Here is an 18,479-nt window from a genome sequence, read left to right as displayed (position 1 = left end):
CATGAGAAATTAGATGCTGGTGTACTAGACTGGACTGTTTTTCATAATAACTCATGTAGCACTATTTGGCCTATTAAATTATGCCTGTATCAACTTTAACGAAAATAAAAACAAAATTAAAAAGGAAAAAAATAAGCAAAAATGAACAGACAGTTCACAAAGGAATAAATTCAAATGAGGATCATATGAACACATGCCTAAACTCAACCACAATCAGGCCAATTCAATTTAAAATAAATTTTAAAAATAAGTCTAATAATATTAAATCTAATATTAAGTCTGCCACCAACCAAGCACAATGGTTGGAAAAAAATTTGGAAATTTGAAAATGTTTTTTAGTAAAATTGAAAATGTGTATACAACATGCTAATCCATTCTGGCTTGAATCCCAGGAAACTTTTGTACAGGATCAGAAAAAAACATGTTTGAGAAAGTTAATTACAGTATTGTTTATCATAGTGAAAATCTGGAGAGGACTAAATGTTTACCAATAGATTTTATCCATTCCGGATAGGATAACTTATATTTTCATATAATACTATCTGTCAATGAAAAGAAATAAACTAACTTTATTATATATGAAAACACAGAGTGAAAATTTTCAGTGAAAAAGAAATGGGAAGAACAGTTTGTCCAACCTATTACCACTGAAACAAATTTGAAAACACACTAACCATACACTGCTCATGAATATCTGAATGTAAAAGCATAAAAACATCGATTGGAGGGATACATGCTAAATTCATGACAGAAGTCAGGTTGGAGAGAGGTTTACAAAATGGAACTGAAGGCGAATGCAGAAAGAACATCCACTTCATCTGTAATATGTTAGTTCGTATATTTAAAAACTCTTCTAAGGATGGGAAATTGGCTCTGCAGATTTTGGGTTTGTGAGTCTCCATGATCATGTGAGCTAATTCCCTATAATAAATATTATATTATATTTAACATACATTTAAAATAATAATATATAGTATAATATGTATTTTAAAAATAAAATAAGAACTCTTAAGGAAATATGAGAAAGTACTATTAATTGTCAATTCTGGGTGGTAAGTACTCAGGGTTTTAAAAAATGGAATCTGAGTACTTTTCTGTATTTTTATTACTCAAATTTTAAATACTAGATGTAAAAATGTTTCATTGGGAAATTTCAAAAATTGACTCAAAAAGAATGCAAATGCCTGAATAGTCTAATAACCTATAGAAGATGCCCCCAAACTCAAAGAACCATCCACTAAAAAAAAAGCACTAAATCCATCCAATTTTATGGGTGAGTTCTACCAAATGTTCCAGAAACAATGTCCTAACTCATCCTGTGAGGATAGCATAATCAAACAGAGCTAGATTATTAGCATTCCAAATTCAGCAGGGTATTAAAAGAAAAATCATCTTGCTTGAGTTAAAAAGAGTGCCTTCATGATTTAACATCAGGAAGGTAATTTTTATAATATACTACAGAAAAAAATTAAATGAGAAAAAATCTTAATCTTAAAAGCTCAAAGCTTAAAGTTCAGCTGATGTAAAAAAAAAAAAAAAGTAAAATTTAGTAACCATTATGTATTTTTTTCAATTCTTTGCAAACAAGAAATAGAAGAAAACTTTTAAATGTAGAATAAAGAAAGAAAAACACTCCCCTTAGTCAAAAACAATCGAGGACGCCCTGCATCAAGTGCTAATGTACAAAATGAAATAAATTTAAATATTCGAAATAAGAAAGCAACGTCAGCAGTTGCAGATCATATAACTGGTTACTTGGAAATTCCAAGAGCATTTACTGACAAACTTGGAAGTAACAAGCCCGGATTCTTCTCTCCGCTTCCGGCGCCCCGCCCCCCACTGCCGGGCCTGCGCACGCGCGATTTTGGCGCATGCGCGTGGGGCGGAGAGAAGGAAGATGGCGTCTCCGAGCTTCCCGACGCCGCTGCATGGGCACGTGGGCCGCGGCGCCTTCAGCAATGTGTACGAGCCCGCGGAGGATACGTTCCTGCTGCTGGACGCGCTCGAGGCAGCAGCGGCCGAGCTGAAGGGGTGCGAGGGGGGCGAGGGGGGCGAGGGTCCCCGCGGGAGAGGGCTCGGGCGTCCTGGAGAGGCGGCGTTGAAGGAGAGCCAAGGAAAGGAGGGATGCTGTCTGCCCCGAGGCGGCGGTGTCCGCATACTTGGCGACCACTGACACTAGAACGCAGTAACAGACGATTTTCCTGTAGTTACCTGTAATGAGCGGGCCAGGGAGCTGCCTACTTTCGCGAAGGTGCTGTTTTGGTCGCAGGAGCTCCATAGCTCCTTTTCACGCCGGCATATGTACGTCTTTTCCTTTCAGCCGTTAGTCTGAAGAACACAAGCCCCCGAGAGCAGCGATATTATAACACGTTCAAAAACCAAATATTCCGATAAAATGCAGGAGACTGCGCCATGAAAAAAAAAAAAAACAAATATTCCGAAAATACTGCTTATTAATACTAATTTTTTTAGTAAATATTGAAAGCTGCGTCGTGTTTAACTTACTCAGTACACAAAAGCACCCTGTAGCAACGGAAGGGCACAAAAATGAAATGAGGTTGTGGGATCCAGGCGTGGAGAAGTATTTTTAAGCCCACGGAACAGCGCTCTGTGCCCTGTACCGATAGCCAGTTAGCCGGGTGTGGCTACCGAACCCTTGAAATGTGGCTGGTGCGACGCAGAACGTAGTTTTTCATTTAACTTAAAAATTTAAATAGCTACGTAGCTAGCAGCCTATGGAATTTTCCCGAGCACTTTATAAATAATAAACTTGACTTGTTCAAGTGCCCCCATAAATTTAAACGACATTAAAAGAATGAATACCGGGCGCCTGGGTGGCTCAGTCGGTTGAGCGACTGCCTTCGGCTCAGGTCGTGATCCTGGAGTCCCGGGATCGAGTCCCGCATCGGGCTCCCTGCTCGGCGGGGAGTCTGCTTCTCCCTCTGACCCTCCTCCCTCTCATGCTGTCTCTCATTCTCGCTCTCAAATAAATAAGATCTTAAAAAAAAAAAAAAAAAAAGAATGAATACCTACATTGTAATTTTTTTAATGAAAGGAATTTGAGTAATTAGATTTATTTAAAGATCAGGACTTGAAATTGGTTTTCTCAAGACGCAACAGCTGTCAGGCTTCATAGATCTGTATTTCTGTATTTTATTTATCTCTCTTAAACCTGGTCAGATTTTTCCATATATAAAATGCCCCAACTCTTATTAAACTAGCCTTCCATTGTAAGCGATGGAACTTTGGGATTTACTGGAATATAGAATGGTACAGTACTGATTTTTATAATTTGCCTTTTAGTCTCAAGATACCCCCGAAAGATTTACAAACACAAATTGCATTGCAATTGCTGTGAAAGGAGCTGATTAAGTTGTGAAGTCAGATTATTTCTGGTCTTGGAATTCTGTTTATGAAAGCATGATAGTTATTGTCAAATAAAAGCCGCCTGGTAATATTCAACAGACCTTCCCACAGAATAATAAAGTTTTGTCAGATAATGTGGACTGGTTCCAGAAGTTAGAAGCTGCTGGAGTTTGTAGTTGGATAGTTGTTTGAGGAGTTGGTTGCTGGAGAGACCTCCTAAATCCCATCAAACCCATTTCTGTGATAGAAATAGTTGGTGCTTTTGATGCATATGTAGATTATAGGCAGGGAAATAAATTTAATTGAAGGATAAAATACAGTATAATGAAGAATTTATTCAAAAGCATGTTAAAGTTACTACTAATATTCTAAGATCAGATACTCTGATATTTTCCCAGTTCAGTGTACAGCTGTACAAATAAGGAATTTCTTTGCTGCTCTAAATCTATTAAGAGGAATTTTTTTCCCTAGGATATGCTAATGCATTTGTAAATGTTCTGTACTTTTAAATGATAGAGAAAACATCTTTCATAAATAAATAATGTAATACTACTAACCCTATCATTTTGGGAAAATACAAACTAGGAGCTCCTTGTGAGAAGGGTTGATGTTTTTCATATTAATATTTTCAACCCTCAACCTTATTCCATAATTTTTATGTGATGTTTTGTAGAAATTAATTGAAAGCCATCTATTTTATGGACTTAAATTACAAACTCCAAACAATTTTGAGTTAAACAGAATTAAGTGAGCACGAAGTGGTTGTCAGAAATTAGTGTGTTTATAAATTTCTTTTGTATTTCCATATATTTGTGGACAAGGGATGCTGGAGAAATACATATTAAAAGTAGATTGAGAGTCATTTTCTGGGATGTATATTTTTATCCTACTATACTCATATTTATTTTATTTTGCTTTTTTTAGAGTGGAAATATGCCTTGAAGTAGGTTCAGGGTCTGGAGTGGTATCTGCATTCCTAGCCTCTATGATAGGTCCTCAAGCTTTGTACATGTAAGTGTAAGTGTATCAAATTCATCCGTATCTTCCACTAAGAAATTCACTAGGGGTATAACCGCTCGAATGAAATCATTTTTGTAAATAAATAATATATATCTGAAAGGGTCTACTTAAGTGTAGTAAGGACTCATTATAAATTATTCTTCCCTAAAAATTATAACTGCATGTCCAAAACTGTTCCATCATACTGCATAATTATAGAAGCAACAAAATAATTTTAGGGTATTTCTAAATTTGAAATTTTTTAGGTAAATAGTCTGATTACCAGAAAAAATTGGAAGTTACTTAAATTTTTTAAGAAAATTTGAGAATATGGAAAGTTTAAAGAAGAAAATAAAAGTCACTTCCAATTCTACCACATGTGGTCCAAGTATGTTTCTTTTTTTCCCCGATTTCCTGTGTTTTTCATTTAATATTGTATCATGACTATTTTTCAAAAATTCCTTTTAAATTTCATTTTTGTGATAGCATAGTATTCATTGGATTCATAATTTAGTAAATGCCTTCAGATGTGTATGCATGTATGTATATTTTCTACTCTTGCACATTTTATCAATATAACATTCTTTTTCATTAATATAACACATCTTTGTTTTTTTCTTCACCATTATTAAAGCATTTTAATTTTTTTCTAAATCTGCTGTCTATAAAAGTGGAGCGTTTTTAAATTTTTCAGTAATAGGCTTGCCTCATGGTCGTAAGATACAGTGTTCTTTCTTTTCTGTGTCTAGGTGCACTGACATCCACCCTGAGGCAGCAGCTTGCACTCTGGAGACGGCACACTGTAACAAAGTCCACATTCAGCCAGTAATTACAGACTTGGTGAGCTGTTCGTCCTTGTCCAATGATAGTTAATTTCCTTTTCAAATACGTTAAGGTTAAGATGGTTAGGTAAAAGAAGCTTGGGTGATTGATTAATTAATTAACTTTTTTTTTTTAAGATTTTATTTATTTATTTGAGAGAGAATAAGAGACAGAGAGCACGAGAGGGAAGAGGGTCAGAGGGAGAAGCAGACCCCCCACTGAGCAGGGAGCCCGATGTGGGACTCGATGTGGGACTCGATCCCGGGACTCCAGGATCATGACCCGAGCCGAAGGCAGTCGCTTAACCAACTGAGCCACCCAGGCACCCTAATTAACTTTTAATCCACTAAATAGTATACCCCATAATTTACAGAGTAAATTCTTGACTGTTGTAATTCATCTTGTCCAAAATTCAAAGGGAATTTCTACTGTCTTGGAAGGATCAGTCATCTTTTGGTCAGAAGTGACAGAGAATCCATTCACACTGGCTTAAGTAAAGAGAGAGTGTGGCTTCAGGCACAGCTGGCTCCAGGAACTCAAATGATATGATAGGCATCATTTTCTTAGCTCTGAACTTCTCTATTGGCTCTATTTCTAGGTAGTCTTTCCCTTCATGGTAAGAAGATACTTGCATGTCTGTATCTTATTTCTCAGCAAACACCTCCCTCACCCCTCCGTGGAAAGAAACTCTTTCTATTCAGTTAGTCTAACAAGCCCCAGAATGAGTATTGCTTCGATCATCTTAGATCATATACCATCTCTCAATCTCTCACTATGGCCAAAGGGGATCAAAATACGGAGATGACTGGTTTAGGCCTGAGTCATAGTCCCACCCCGGCAGCTGCATTGGCATAAACCCTACCCAAGCCACATGGATTGAGAATGAGAGGAGATAGAGCTTACCCAATAGAGATCAAGGAGATAAAATCAGAAGAAAGCAGGGAATGAGGCCTGGGCAGGTAAAAACGACACATCACAATTACAGAACCATCATTTTATTTTAAGTTACACATATATTTTCCAGTTGCAGTTTTCCTTTAATATTTTAATTAGTAAGACTTGGATAATTTTGGACTTTTGTTGTTGTTATAAGTGCTTTTTTGTAAGCAAAAAATCATAACAGCATGTACCAGGTAGGGATAAGAAAAATGCTTTCTGTGCTTCTTGACCTGTATTATTCTTACAGTGGTAAGAGTATTTAGCTTTTCTGCTTTTTTTTTTTTTTTTTTTAATTTTATTTATTTGACAGAGACACAGCGAGAGAGGGAACACAAGCAGGGGGCGTGGGAGAGGGAGAAGCAGGCTTCCCGCCGAGCAGGGAGCCCGATGCAGGGTTCAATCTCGGGACCCTGGGATCATGACCTGAGCCAAAGGCAGACGCTTAACGACTGAGCCACCCAGGCGCCCCGATTTTCTGCTTTTTTAAACTCACAAATGACTTTTCCGCTTGGAAGGAATTAAGCCAAACGTAAGAAATTCTTACCTATTAGAACTTGTTACTGCTATTAAAAACTAGATTATCAAGAAAGGTACTCAGGTGATTTACATGGGATCACTGTGGTGGTTTTGCCCTTTACAATTTTAACTTGTTTCTTTAATGTGTCCATGATTAGTGTTAAATATATGTTTTTGATATGATGATAAAACTTTAGAGATATAAGAAATTCAGAATATCTTTTTTTTTAACAGAGGTAGAAACTGAGGTGAGGTTCATTTTTTTAAAGTCACATGACTAATAAAGTGATAAATACAGAATTTAAGCCCAGACCGTGCTAATCTAAATCTCGGGGTCTCACAGCTGTTTCAGGACATGGCTTGTGGTAGTCCATGCCAGAGTCAGCTCTTTCAGTGGTTCAAGGTGATGGTGACACTGAGTACCGACAAAGAAAGAAGGAAGTAGGCATTAGCATAGGTATTATGATCCACTTACAAAACTCTACATTTGTTTATATTCAGAACACTGAGCATAGATTATCACAGCCATGATACAAAGTCATTGTTTTGGATAACTAAGCTTACGTGTTTACAAAGTAGTACTTTCATTTTGCTGCTTTTTTAGTTTTAGAAAAAAGACTTTTTTCAGACATGTCATATGCCTTTCCTTATATTCCTAAAACAAACTAAACATAACTTTACCTTTGATTGATTCAGGGTCATTAATATGAACCTTAGTTACTACTCCGTGCTAGCTGTGATAATGGGGCTTATTCAGGGCTTTCTGTCTTTACACTGAGTAGCTAGAGCCTGCAGTGATTTTGAGTTTTTATTTCCTCTCCTCTTTGTCTCTCTCTTCACTTGCTTTATGTTGTCTTGTTTTACTATTACCTGTTGGTGGCATTTTCGCTCTCTTTTTCCATGTGCTCTGTGCTAGAATACCGAACAAGTGATTTAGTTAAACTTGTATTTAAACTAAGAGTTCGGGGCGACTGGGTGGCTCAGTCGTTAAGCGTCTGCCTTCAGCTCAGGTCATGATCCCAGGATCCTGGGATCGAGCCCCACATCGGGCTCCCTGCTCCACGGGGAGCCTGCTTCTCCCTCTCCCACTCCCCCTGCTTGTGCTCCTTTAAAAAAAATTTTTTTAAACTAAGAGTTCAGGGGCTCGGAAAAAGAGCCTCTCATATGAATAAAGTACATTTTGCTATATGGATTTAAAACTTCTTGTCAGAGGGCTTTTTTGCTTACTTCCCAATTCTTGGATCCGTTCTAATGCTCTGAGACCACCCAAAAGCTGAATGTGGATGAGTGAGAGATGTGTGTGATTAGACCTTATATCCAGCCTACCGTGACTTTCTTATTTAAATCCATTTTCTTTGTAAACTACCTCATTTTCCATGTTTTAATATCCATTTTTTCCTTTATTTAAAATCCAGTACTGCAATGATTATTAGTATATAGTACCTCAGAGCCATTATAAACAATTACAAAGCAAATTCTTTTCTAGTTTCCTTACTCAACATTTCTGGAAAATTACCTTCTGAGCTTTTTCTTTACAATGTGAGAAACTTAATTTCTTTATGTAATTGAAAATAGAGCTTTTGGTTATTTCAGATGTATTTCCTCACTGCAGTATCACTACTGAAAGGAAGAGCAGATTCACCAGTCATCTTCCTACTTGCAGACAAGGGTATACCTGAATCACTTCCCTCAAAAATGGTATTCTTCACTTTTTAAATGAATAGGGAAAGAAAAGTTACCTCTGACATCTCCTCAAAGATGCTATTCGCATGTTTTCTTTGAACTGTATAGTTAACAGGCTTCTTACGATGACAAACATAGAATTGCTTTTAGAAACCTGGATAAAATGGAAGTTGTGAGGCAGTGTTTCACGCTGTGTGTAAATACCCAGTGATGTGCCCAGTACTGAGATGGTATGACTGAGTATTAAATAACTTTGAATCCCATAATGTAAAAGCTCTTTTCTCTCTAATTCTCCTTCAGCCATTTTGATTACATCTGGGAGAAGGTCTCAGTTTTAAACACTTGCAAATGTCTCGCTTTTTTTTTCTCTTAAAGATTTTATTTATTTATTTATTTGAGAGACACAGAGGCTGTGAGAGAGCACGAGCAGGATAGAAGGAGAGGGAGAGGGACAAGCAGGCTCCCCGCTGAGCAGGGACCCCGATGCGGGGCTTGATGCAGGGCTCGATGCGGGGCTCCATGTGGGGCTCAATGAGGGGCTTGATGCGGGGCTTGATGCGGGGCTTGATCCCAGGACTCTGGGATCATGACCTGAGCTGAAGGCAAATGCCTAACCGACTGAGCCACCCAGGCTTCCCTGCAGATGTCTCTTTAACAAAGAGACAGATGACCTGGGTCACTCTCAGACTGGCAGCAGTAACTATAACCATAACATTTTTTTATTTATATCACATTTATCCTTGTAGTCATTTCTATTTCCAGGAAGTAATACTGATTTCCCTTAGAACAAACTTATTTAACAGAAAAAGGTCTATTTAATGAAAAATATTTAGTAAATAATGGTAGGTCCCTGTGCATATATGGGAGAATTATAAGAATGTTAATAAAATACCTAACACTTTGGACCCTGCCTTGAAGTACTTCAGCTATTCCATCTCAGGGGACACCTAGGTGGCGCAATCGGTTAAGTGCAGTTGGTTAAGCGCAGTCGGTTAAGCGCAGTCGGTTAGGTGTCCGACTCTTGATTTCAACTCAGGTCATGATCTCAGGGTTTGTGGGATCGAGCCCCGCATCAGGCTCCGAGCTCAGTGGGGAGTCTGCTTCCTCTCCCTCTACCCCGTTCCTGCATGTGTGCACATGTGCTTGCTCTCTCTCTCAAATAAATCTTTAAAAAAAAAAAAAAAGAAACAGCCTCAGAATTCATGGGCAAGAGTCTGTACAAAGTGGTAATTGAAGGAAATGGCTTTAGAGGTGAAAACCTATCCAGATAACAGTGTTTTTACTTTACTGTACCTGTGACAGTGCGGGGTGACATGACCAGATGTGATTTTGTGAGTATGTGTGTAATCAGTCATCAGAGGGATCCAAGGAATACTTTAAATGGCATTGTGCCCTAAAAGCACTTTGTTTAAAAAGACATTTTTGTTGTTGTTCCACAGAAAATTGTACCCAGTTGTTTAAAGGTTTACAAAATGCCAAACAACTGAGATTTTCAGTGTCTCTTCCACTTTTTTTAGCCCTTTCTTTGATATCTAATTGTTCCAGCCAGTATATTTATAATTAAAGTAGAAAGCAAATATAAATACATATACACATATATGTATATATATTTTTATATATATATGTGTTTTCTGTTATTTTTTGTCATCTCATAAAACATTTGGTTACAGAAAATAAATGTTTAAGTTAGAGCAATAGCTTTAGAGTATATGTATATCGATACAGAACATAGGAGAGCTTGCTTCCTTATTTAATCTTCTAAAAGTGAACCCAGAGTGTAAACATATGAGCTGTCAAAAAGCAGAGGCTTTTTGGACATTTTATGTTCATTCTGTTAAATAGTTTAATTTCCTATTTTCAGGTAAATGCATGTAATCTATATCTAAATGAAAATGTAAAAATATTTATCTCCATCTCTGTCTACAGTTTTAGCCCTCTAACACATTGTTCTCTAAAAACATGGGAAGAAAGTATTTTTAAACTTTTATTTATTTATCTATTTTAATTCTGAGTCTAGCTTAAAATTCTGACTATTGAAACATTTAGGTCAAAGGCTTACTACCAAGATTGAAGGAAAAAGTTGATCTTCTGGTGTTTAATCCCCCCTATGTAGTGACTCCACCTGAAGAGGTAAGACATGTAACAAGATTTAATTATTAATATTTTCAGCTATTTTCTTTAAAATCAAATGAACTTCATTATATGACATTAGTCAGCTGCTGATTAACACAGACTGGTCTGATATTATTCCTAATTGTCAATAATTAAGTATGTTGGTAGACATAGGAAAGGAATCTCAAACTAATGGAAATACAGTGACCCGTATTCATCCTTAAAATTCTCATCGAAATCAGGCCATATATTTAAATTTGCATGTGTGTGTCCTCTATCATGAATTGCAAATTTGCAAAACAATATTTTAAATCATCCTTAAATTCATTATAGGAATTCTTTCTGAAAGTCAACAATTTCCTCCTTTCACAGGTGTTGGGGGGGTGACTCTTATTTCAGGTAGGGAAAAGAAACATCTTGAAATATATGGTTTGGAAAATCTCAGTAATGAAGCGGTAAATCATATCCCAATTTAAAGAGAGAATGGTCAAGGCAGACAAAGTTTAATAACGAACTAAGGCTAGCTTTCCTTGAATTATTCATGATCCTGTTTTATTCATTGATGAATCGTTCTCTGGCAAGGCTGATAAACATTACATTCTCCTCTACGAAGATGGCAGAAGTCTCTGTAGCTGCTATTACTACTAAGGGCAGCTAAGCAACTAAGAACTTGTTGCTCCTCTGACACAGGAACTCATTTGAGAAGGAAAGTCATAAGGTGAACAGAGATTGAGGGCAATGCAACTTACACAACTCTTTAGGAAAGGACTATGTGAATAAATATCAAGAGTGATAAAAATGTTTCAGTCCAGTAATTTCAGTCCTTGAGATATAATTTAAGAAAATCATTGAAGGGACGCCTGGATGGCTCAGTCATTTGAGCCTCTGCCTTCAGCTAGAGTCATGATCCCAGGGTTCTGAGATCGAGTCCTGAGTCAGGCTTCTTGCTCAGCGGGGAGCCTGCTTCTCCCTCTGCCTGCTGCTCTCCCCTGCTTCTGCGCTCGCTCGCTCTCTCGCTGTCTCTCTCTCTGACAAATAAATAAATAATATAATGAGAGCCCCACATGGGACTCTGCGCTCAGCACGAGGCTGCTTGGATATTCTCTCCCTCTGCCCCTTCTCTGCTCCCTGGCTCTCTCTCTCGCTCACTCTCTCTGAAACAAATAAATGTTTTTAAAAAATTAGATACAAAAAAATTTAAGTAAATGAATGCATTGGATGCTCATCAATAGCTACATAAGATATACTTTTCCATTATAAAATACTAGGCAGCCATTAAAAGAGTAAAATAGAACCATACCTGATCACATGAAGAGCTCATCTTAAGGTATTGTTGAGTGAGAAAAGCAAGATATGGGGTAAAAATATAGAATATAATCCTGTCTTTGTAAAACATGGACAAAAAAGAAAAAAACGTGTGTGTAAGATGGGGAAGGAGCAGACAAGCAAAACAGTAAAAGGGGAAAGTGCAATTTTTTAAAAAAGCAGGTATATGAATGTATTTCCCTTATCTGTAAAATAATATATGTATATAGTTACAGGTATAAATGAATTTAATGGAGGAATATATACCATTTAAATGAATAAAAGCAGTAGGCATGATTGTATACAATTTGTTTAAACTAAAATATGGACAAAACCATTGAAGGATAAGAAAGAAAATAATTGTTAGGGTTAAAATAGTTCTTGAATGTTTTTTTCAAAATATTCTTTAGTTTTGAAAATGATACACAGTGATAAGAATCTAAAGATTTTTAATACCGTATGAACTCTCATGTGTTTTGTTTCTACGATAGAATTAGATCGTTACGGGGAAAAATGCTTTGGTGAACCTTTATATATTAAATAGGTTCCTTAAAAAGGTGTGTACAATTCATACTTTAAATCTAGAAGAGAGCCAGATGCAGCAGGACATGTAGTTTCAACAAACTTCCTGCAGAGTAGATCTCTTATAATGTAAGATCTCCCTTTTAGTTTCTTCCTGATTGTTATGTATTAAGTATAAGAATCACCTATGTCTATCAATATAAACATTGCATAAATAGTAACAACTATTACTAAGCACTTGATATTTGCAGAGCACTGTTTTCAAACTTCAAATATATTTCCTCTGTTATTCCTAGCAATGGAAAAAATTAATTTGTTACCATTTTTCTACTTTAACAGTTAAAACTATTGTTTTTCTGATTTCACTGATAAGGGAGGAAACTAATTCACAAAAATGACAAACTTCCATAAGGTCACAGGGCTAGGAAATGGTGGGGCTCAGATTCAACTTTTCTGCCTCCTGGACAGCAGTAAAATACAAAGTATATACTTGTTTGGTGAATGTTACTTGTCAAAAAGATTTTGTGTGTGATTCTAAATGTAACTTGAATCAAAACAAAATGGTCTTTTTTAAATGGTCACAGGTAGGAAGTCATGGAGTAGAAGCCATTTGGGCTGGTGGCAGAAATGGTCGGGAAGTCATGGACCGATTCTTCCCACTGGCTCCAGACCTTTTGTCACCAAGAGGATTATTCTATCTGGTTACCATTAAAGAAAACAATCCAGGTAATCCAGACTACTTTATCTTTTAACCACTTACTTTGCTGAAATCAAAAGTTAATAATGTTAAAGACTATAAAGTAACCTGAAATACTGTAAATATAATCACTGACAACAGCTCACACAAACATAACATTCATATTGAAAGAAGAGAGATTTTTAAGATACAGTTTTTTCTGGTTTTAGAAAGTAGTATTTTTTTAAAGGGAGAGGACAGTTTTTCCCCTAATAAAATAATATTCAAACACAAAATCTGTAATTTCTTCTTTTAACACCTCACCCTGAATATTATGAATTTTCTCTCCACATTGTAGTCTACATGCCCTTGACAATTCTGCTATGTACTCTTTAGTTCATGTGAAGTTTTGTTACGAAAGCTACCTCATGGTATGGAGTTTTAGATCTTGGTTTTCAGATGACTCCGTACTAAATTGACCATAATCTTTCTTCTCTTTCAGTACACAAGTTTGATTTTCATCTTATATCTTATGTCCTTAGCCCCTCAAATCACATAATGATTACTAAGTTTTGCTTTGTTTGTAAGTCCATTTTCTTAATTCGGTCTTTTTAGTATCACTTATTTACAAAAGGGAAGGTGTTGCTTTTTTCAATATACCTGAAAGAAATAAGCTATTTCATTTACTTCCACTGTTTAATGTCACTGTACAGTTTGCCCTACTTTCATTGACTTTTTTCATCCCAAAGGAAAGGCCAGGATTGGAGCCAAGCAACTAAACTAATTACTTGCTATAACGACAAGTTTCATTAATGTTTCTGTTGAGTCCAGAGTAGGCCACCACTGCAAAGCAAGGCCGTTCAGTATGATTAGAGTTCTCCACGACACCTTGAAAATGCAGGTGCTCCCATTTGACTAAAGTCCATTTTAATAGAAATTTACTTGGTATACATTGTTTTCTCAGATAAGTAGAATTTGCAAATAGTCTGCGTTTATCATCTTATTAAACTGTTTAGTGATCATACACTCTTCACTAGATGATTTTAATTGGATTTTACCTTTTGTTTTAATTTTTATTCTAGAAGAAATTTTGAAAACAATGACGACAAGAGGTCTACAAGGGACTATTGCACTTTCCAGACAAGCAGGCCAAGAACTCCTCTCAGTCCTGAAGTTTACCAAGTCCTAACTTACTGTGTGTGCTGTGTATTATGCTGGATTGTATATATTGATAATATATGTTATATTGAATATATATATGTGAATATGTATAGAGAGAGAAGCTGAATGTATTTGGCATATTTTGAAAATGAAGTCATTTCTTCGTTAACAAGTGAAATTGTCAGGTTATATAGAAAAAGGTGGGAAGGGCATTGCATTCCCTTTTCCCCAGGTAATCAAGCCTACAGAAATAGTTGAGTAAGTGCTAGTAAATGCATTTAGAATATATATTATTTGCATTTTACGTATAAAACCTGAACATGAGTGATGTATCCAGTCACTAAACATGAGTCAGGTCTGAAGGTATTCCTAATGTACTACTGAGGGAAAAAAGCAAGTTACAAAACAGTATGATCCTGTATGTATAATTTTGAAACCCAGCAGAGAGGCTATGTGTGTATGTGAACATCGGAACATCTCAGAAGGTACATGGCAGGAGGGAACGCGGGACTTTTGCTCTTTTATGGTAGCATTTGCACAATGGTAACATATGACTTGTATAATTTTAAAAAGGTTTTCATTTAAAAATTTTTTTAATTTACTTTCACTTGTTCACTGTCTCCATTCTATTTCTATTATTTAGAATGCCTTCTGCCTCCATGTTTCTCCCTGGTCAGATTGTTCCTGCCTTTTATCCTTTGTCATATATTTCTGTTTTCTTCTTTCCTATATGTGTAGGATCAGAGTGAGTGGAATCTAGAATTTATTTTTAATTGGGCTATATTCAGAATCAACTGGAGAAGCTTTTTAAGATTATAAATTCCTAAGCCTGACCATAGACCCGTGGACTCCTCTGCTGAACAGACCTAAAAATGGCCTCTTTTAAAACGTGCTTCCCAGTGTTCCTTAAGGTAGTGCACCAAATTTTAGAACTATTGGTTTTTTTTGTTTTGTTTTGTTTGTTTTTAAAGATCTATTTATTTATTTGACAGAGAGCACAAGCAGGGGGAGCAGCAGAGGGAGAGGGAGAAGCAGACTCCCCATGGAGCAGGGAGTCTGACACGGGGCTTGATCTCAGGACCCCGAGATCATGACCTAGGCTGAAGGTAGACACTTAACTGACTGAGCCACCCAGGTGCCCCTAGAACTATTGTTTTAAATCACATTATTATTTAATGCTTAGGACAATGCACAGAAAGAGTGGAATTACCCTCCTTTGATGTTCAGAAAGGTCAAATAACTTGTCCAAAGAAGCACAGTAGTTAAAGGGTAAAGCCAGTACGGCAGCACTCAGACACATCTGACTCCCAAACGCTTTCTTTCAATTTGCTTATAATGCAGCAGTAAAGATATCAAAATTAGTATTTACTTGAGTCTAATATCTGTAAATATATTCCCCTTCCCAGAAATAGTCATCTGAAATGTTACAATTAAAAAAAAAAAAAAAGGCTAAAAAAACTTAGAACTTTATTGTGGGTCTTTAGTTATAATTTTGGAGAATGGGGTCTTGAATATTTTCAGATAACATTTGAAACACTTTAAAATTCGCATAGAAGGGCGCCTGGGTGGCTCAGTTGGTTGAGCGACTGCCTTCGGCTCAGGTCATGATCCTGGAGTCCCGGGATCGAGTCCCGCATCGGGCTCCCTGCTCGGCAGGGAGTCTGCTTCTCCCTCTGACCCTCCTCCCTCTCATGCTCTCTGTCTCTCTCTCATTCTCTCTCTCAAATAAATAAAATCTTAAAAAATAAAATAAAATAAAATAAAATTTGCACAGAAGACGACTGTCAACATAGGAGATTAAAAACATAGAAATGCTACATAAATGACCCCAAAACTTCAGCATAACTGTTAATGGACTAAATTGTGTCCCCCCACATTCATATGTTGAGGTCCTGATCCCCAGAACCTCAGAAGGTGAGTGTATTTGCAGATGGGCCTCAAAGAAGTTTAATTACCTCTTTAAAGGAGGCCGTCAGGGTGGGCCCTGATCCAGTCTGACTGGCCTCCTTACAAGAGATTAGGACGTAGGGAGACACCAGGGATGCTTAACACACAGAAACAAAGCACGTGAAAGTCAGTGAGAGGCAGCCATCTGCGAGCCAAGGCAGGAGACTGCAGAAGAAACCCCACCTGCTGATGCCTTGCTCTTGGACTCCAGCCTCCAGAACTGTGAGCAAGCAAATTCCTGTTGCTGAAGCCACCAGCCTGCGGCTTTGTCGTAGTGGCCCTAGCAGACTCATGTAGTAATTAAAGGCAGGAAATACTGCGTTCTGCAAACGAGAAAGCAGTGCCAGCGTGAAAAGTGCATGCTGTGTCCTGGTGGTCAGAACTGTGGCCCGGAGCCTTCAGGAGGAGAGGTGCAGATCCAGCTCTCTTTGTGTTAAGGAAGAGCTACTCAATACAGGAAGAAAGAGGACCTGTAAAACCACATCATTTGGCCCAAGGGAAGCAGCAAAAAAAACGGTCATACCTTGGATGAAAAGAAAAATAGTAATAATCTATTACTGTTATAGATTAGGCTAACCTCTGTTGTAGGATTTAATTCATCCTATTTACGTGAGGTAGGAACATTAACATGAAAAAGTTAACATTAAAATTATCTAAACCGTTGCTCACCGAGAAGCTACAATCAATGAGAGCAGAAAAAGAAAAAAACAAAAACAAAAAAACAGACACCTAAGGTATATAAACAGTGGAACTGTTATATTCAGATTGTGGCATGTTTGACATGTTTAAAGAATTAACATAAAGAAAAGCTCATACAAGAAGAAACTGGAAAGAACAAATTGAAGTCGACTTTTAAAAATGAGAAATACAGACATGGAAATGCATTAGTGTCAATTTGTGCTTACCAAAAAAACAAACAAAAAAAAACAACAGTATTTTAAAACAAAGGAGTGATAATATTCCATTCCAAAATTAAGATGTAGTTCTTTTTTTTTTTTCTTTTTTCCTCATACTGGGAAGAAAAAGGAATACAAATTAAGGCAGGACTGAAAAAAGAGAAAAATTTAGACAGGACTGAAAAGACTCAGGAAGAGATTAAGAGAAATATAGCCATGTTAGGAACCTTTATGACTAAATGTAAATCATTTTATGTGTAGATGTAGGATGTGATTCATACATACACTAAAATTACTTTGCATGTAAAATAATATAATACAATACCAATGCCTATCTCCATTCTGTGTTCATTTTTCTTTTTATGTAAACTTTGTATTGAGGTGGAACATACTTTATAGATTGTATATGTCTTAGGTGTCTAGCTTGATAGATTTTTACGAAGTCAACATCCATTTAGACTACACCCAAATCAAGAAATAGAACACTACCAGCATTCCAGAAGCTCCACCAGATTTCCTTCCCAGTCACCTCCCACTCACCAAGGGAAACCATTGCTTGGCTTTTTGTGTTAGTTTTTTATTTCTGCATAACTAACGGCTCTAACTTTACTGCTATTAGCACAAATTTATGGTCTCACAGTTTCTTTGGGTCAGGAGTGTGGGTATAGTGAGCTGGATTCACTGCTTAGAATCTCACCAGGCTGTAGGAAAGGTGTTGCTCATGGCTGTGATCTCATCTGGGTCTCAGGGTCCTTTTTCATGTGGTCGTAGGACTAAAGTCACTTCTGGCTGTCGGGTAGGGATAATTCTCACCTTCTACAGGCCTCTCTTGAATCTTTGTACCATAATCACCTCCACAGGCAGTTCACAGAATGGTCGCTTGCTTCTCTATGGCCAGCAGGAGAATTTCTTGACCTTCAAATCTACAGTGAGGGCCTAGAATCTCTTTGAAAGAACTCATCTGATTAGGTCAAGTTCACCCAGTATACTCTTCTGTTTAATTAATTAATCCAAACTCAACTGATGAGGGACCTTATGTAACCTAATTACAGAGAGAAAGTCATTCACAAGTCCTACCCACAGTCAAGGGATGGGGATGACACAGTGCATGTACACCTGTGGGAGTGAACCTGGCAGGCCATCTTAGAATTCTGTTACATTCCTTTTACTACAGATCTGGTCTTCCTGCTTTGACCCTGTATTAATGAATCATATGATATATACTCTTTGGTGTCTAGATTCTTTCATTCAATAGTGTTTTTATGAGATTCTTCCATGCAGTTGTGTACAGCAATTATTTATTCATTTTCACTTTTGTATATTCTCATTACTTCTACTGTATGAATGTATCAAAAAAAATTTTTTTTTAATATTTATTTGACAGAGAGAGACACAGCGAGAGAGGGAACACAAGCAGGGGGAGGGGTACAGGGAGAAGCAGGCTTCCCGAAGAGCAGAGAGTCCGACGTGGGACTGATCCCAGGACCCCGGGATCATGACCTGAGCCGAAGGCAGCCGCTTAACTGACTGAGCCA

At 37.1% G+C, this 18,479-nt stretch overlaps 1 protein-coding gene and 1 long non-coding RNA gene across 6 annotated transcripts in view; one reads left to right on the top strand and one right to left on the bottom strand.

Annotated features, from left to right (window-relative positions):
* The window catches only part of LOC135362736 (uncharacterized), a 39,843-nt gene extending 37,516 nt beyond the window's left edge, over nucleotides 1-2,327 (bottom strand). For both annotated transcript variants that reach the window (XR_010407819.1, XR_010407821.1), the window contains exon 1: nucleotides 2,212-2,327. This is a non-coding gene — a long non-coding RNA (uncharacterized LOC135362736). The remainder of the gene's footprint in view (nucleotides 1-2,211) is intronic.
* On the top strand, nucleotides 1,860-17,284 carry N6AMT1 (N-6 adenine-specific DNA methyltransferase 1). Of its 4 annotated transcripts, none has more exons than XM_045902602.3 (6): nucleotides 1,861-2,031; nucleotides 4,291-4,377; nucleotides 5,115-5,205; nucleotides 10,372-10,455; nucleotides 12,849-12,990; nucleotides 14,023-17,284. In XM_045902602.3, the coding sequence occupies exons 1-6, from the start codon at nucleotides 1,898-1,900 to the stop codon at nucleotides 14,127-14,129; spliced, it is 645 nt and encodes a 214-aa protein (XP_045758558.1). In that variant the 5' UTR covers nucleotides 1,861-1,897; the 3' UTR covers nucleotides 14,130-17,284. The 4 variants fall into 4 exon arrangements, with proteins under 4 accessions (XP_045758560.1, XP_045758559.1, XP_045758558.1 ...); XM_064579803.1 differs by lacking the exon at nucleotides 1,861-2,031 and adding an exon at nucleotides 2,063-2,251; XM_045902604.3 differs by lacking the exon at nucleotides 4,291-4,377 and having other exon boundaries at nucleotides 1,860-2,031.
* Nucleotides 17,285-18,479: the final 1,195 nt, after the last annotated feature.

Source organism: Mirounga angustirostris, unplaced genomic scaffold (genome assembly GCF_029215605.1).
Source record: "Mirounga angustirostris isolate CCGP_5_RB_7025 unplaced genomic scaffold, mMirAng1.0.hap1 SCAF_1, whole genome shotgun sequence".
NCBI classification, from domain to species: domain Eukaryota; kingdom Metazoa; phylum Chordata; class Mammalia; order Carnivora; family Phocidae; genus Mirounga; species Mirounga angustirostris.
Note: the sequence above shows the minus strand (reverse complement) of the source record. Positions and strands in the feature narration are given on the sequence as shown.

What these genes read in the sequence shown, in the direction of transcription:
- N6AMT1 (XM_045902602.3), top strand. Translation starts at nt 1,898, where the DNA reads ATGGCGTCTCCGAGCTTCCCGACGCCGCTGCATGGGCACGTGGGCCGC. An exon ending in TAGTGACTCCACCTGAAGAG is followed by an intron (nt 10,456 to 12,848) that starts GTAAGACATGTA and finishes AAATGGTCACAG; the next exon opens with GTAGGAAGTCATGGAGTAGA. An exon ending in CATTAAAGAAAACAATCCAG is followed by an intron (nt 12,991 to 14,022) that starts GTAATCCAGACT and finishes TTTTTATTCTAG; the next exon opens with AAGAAATTTTGAAAACAATG.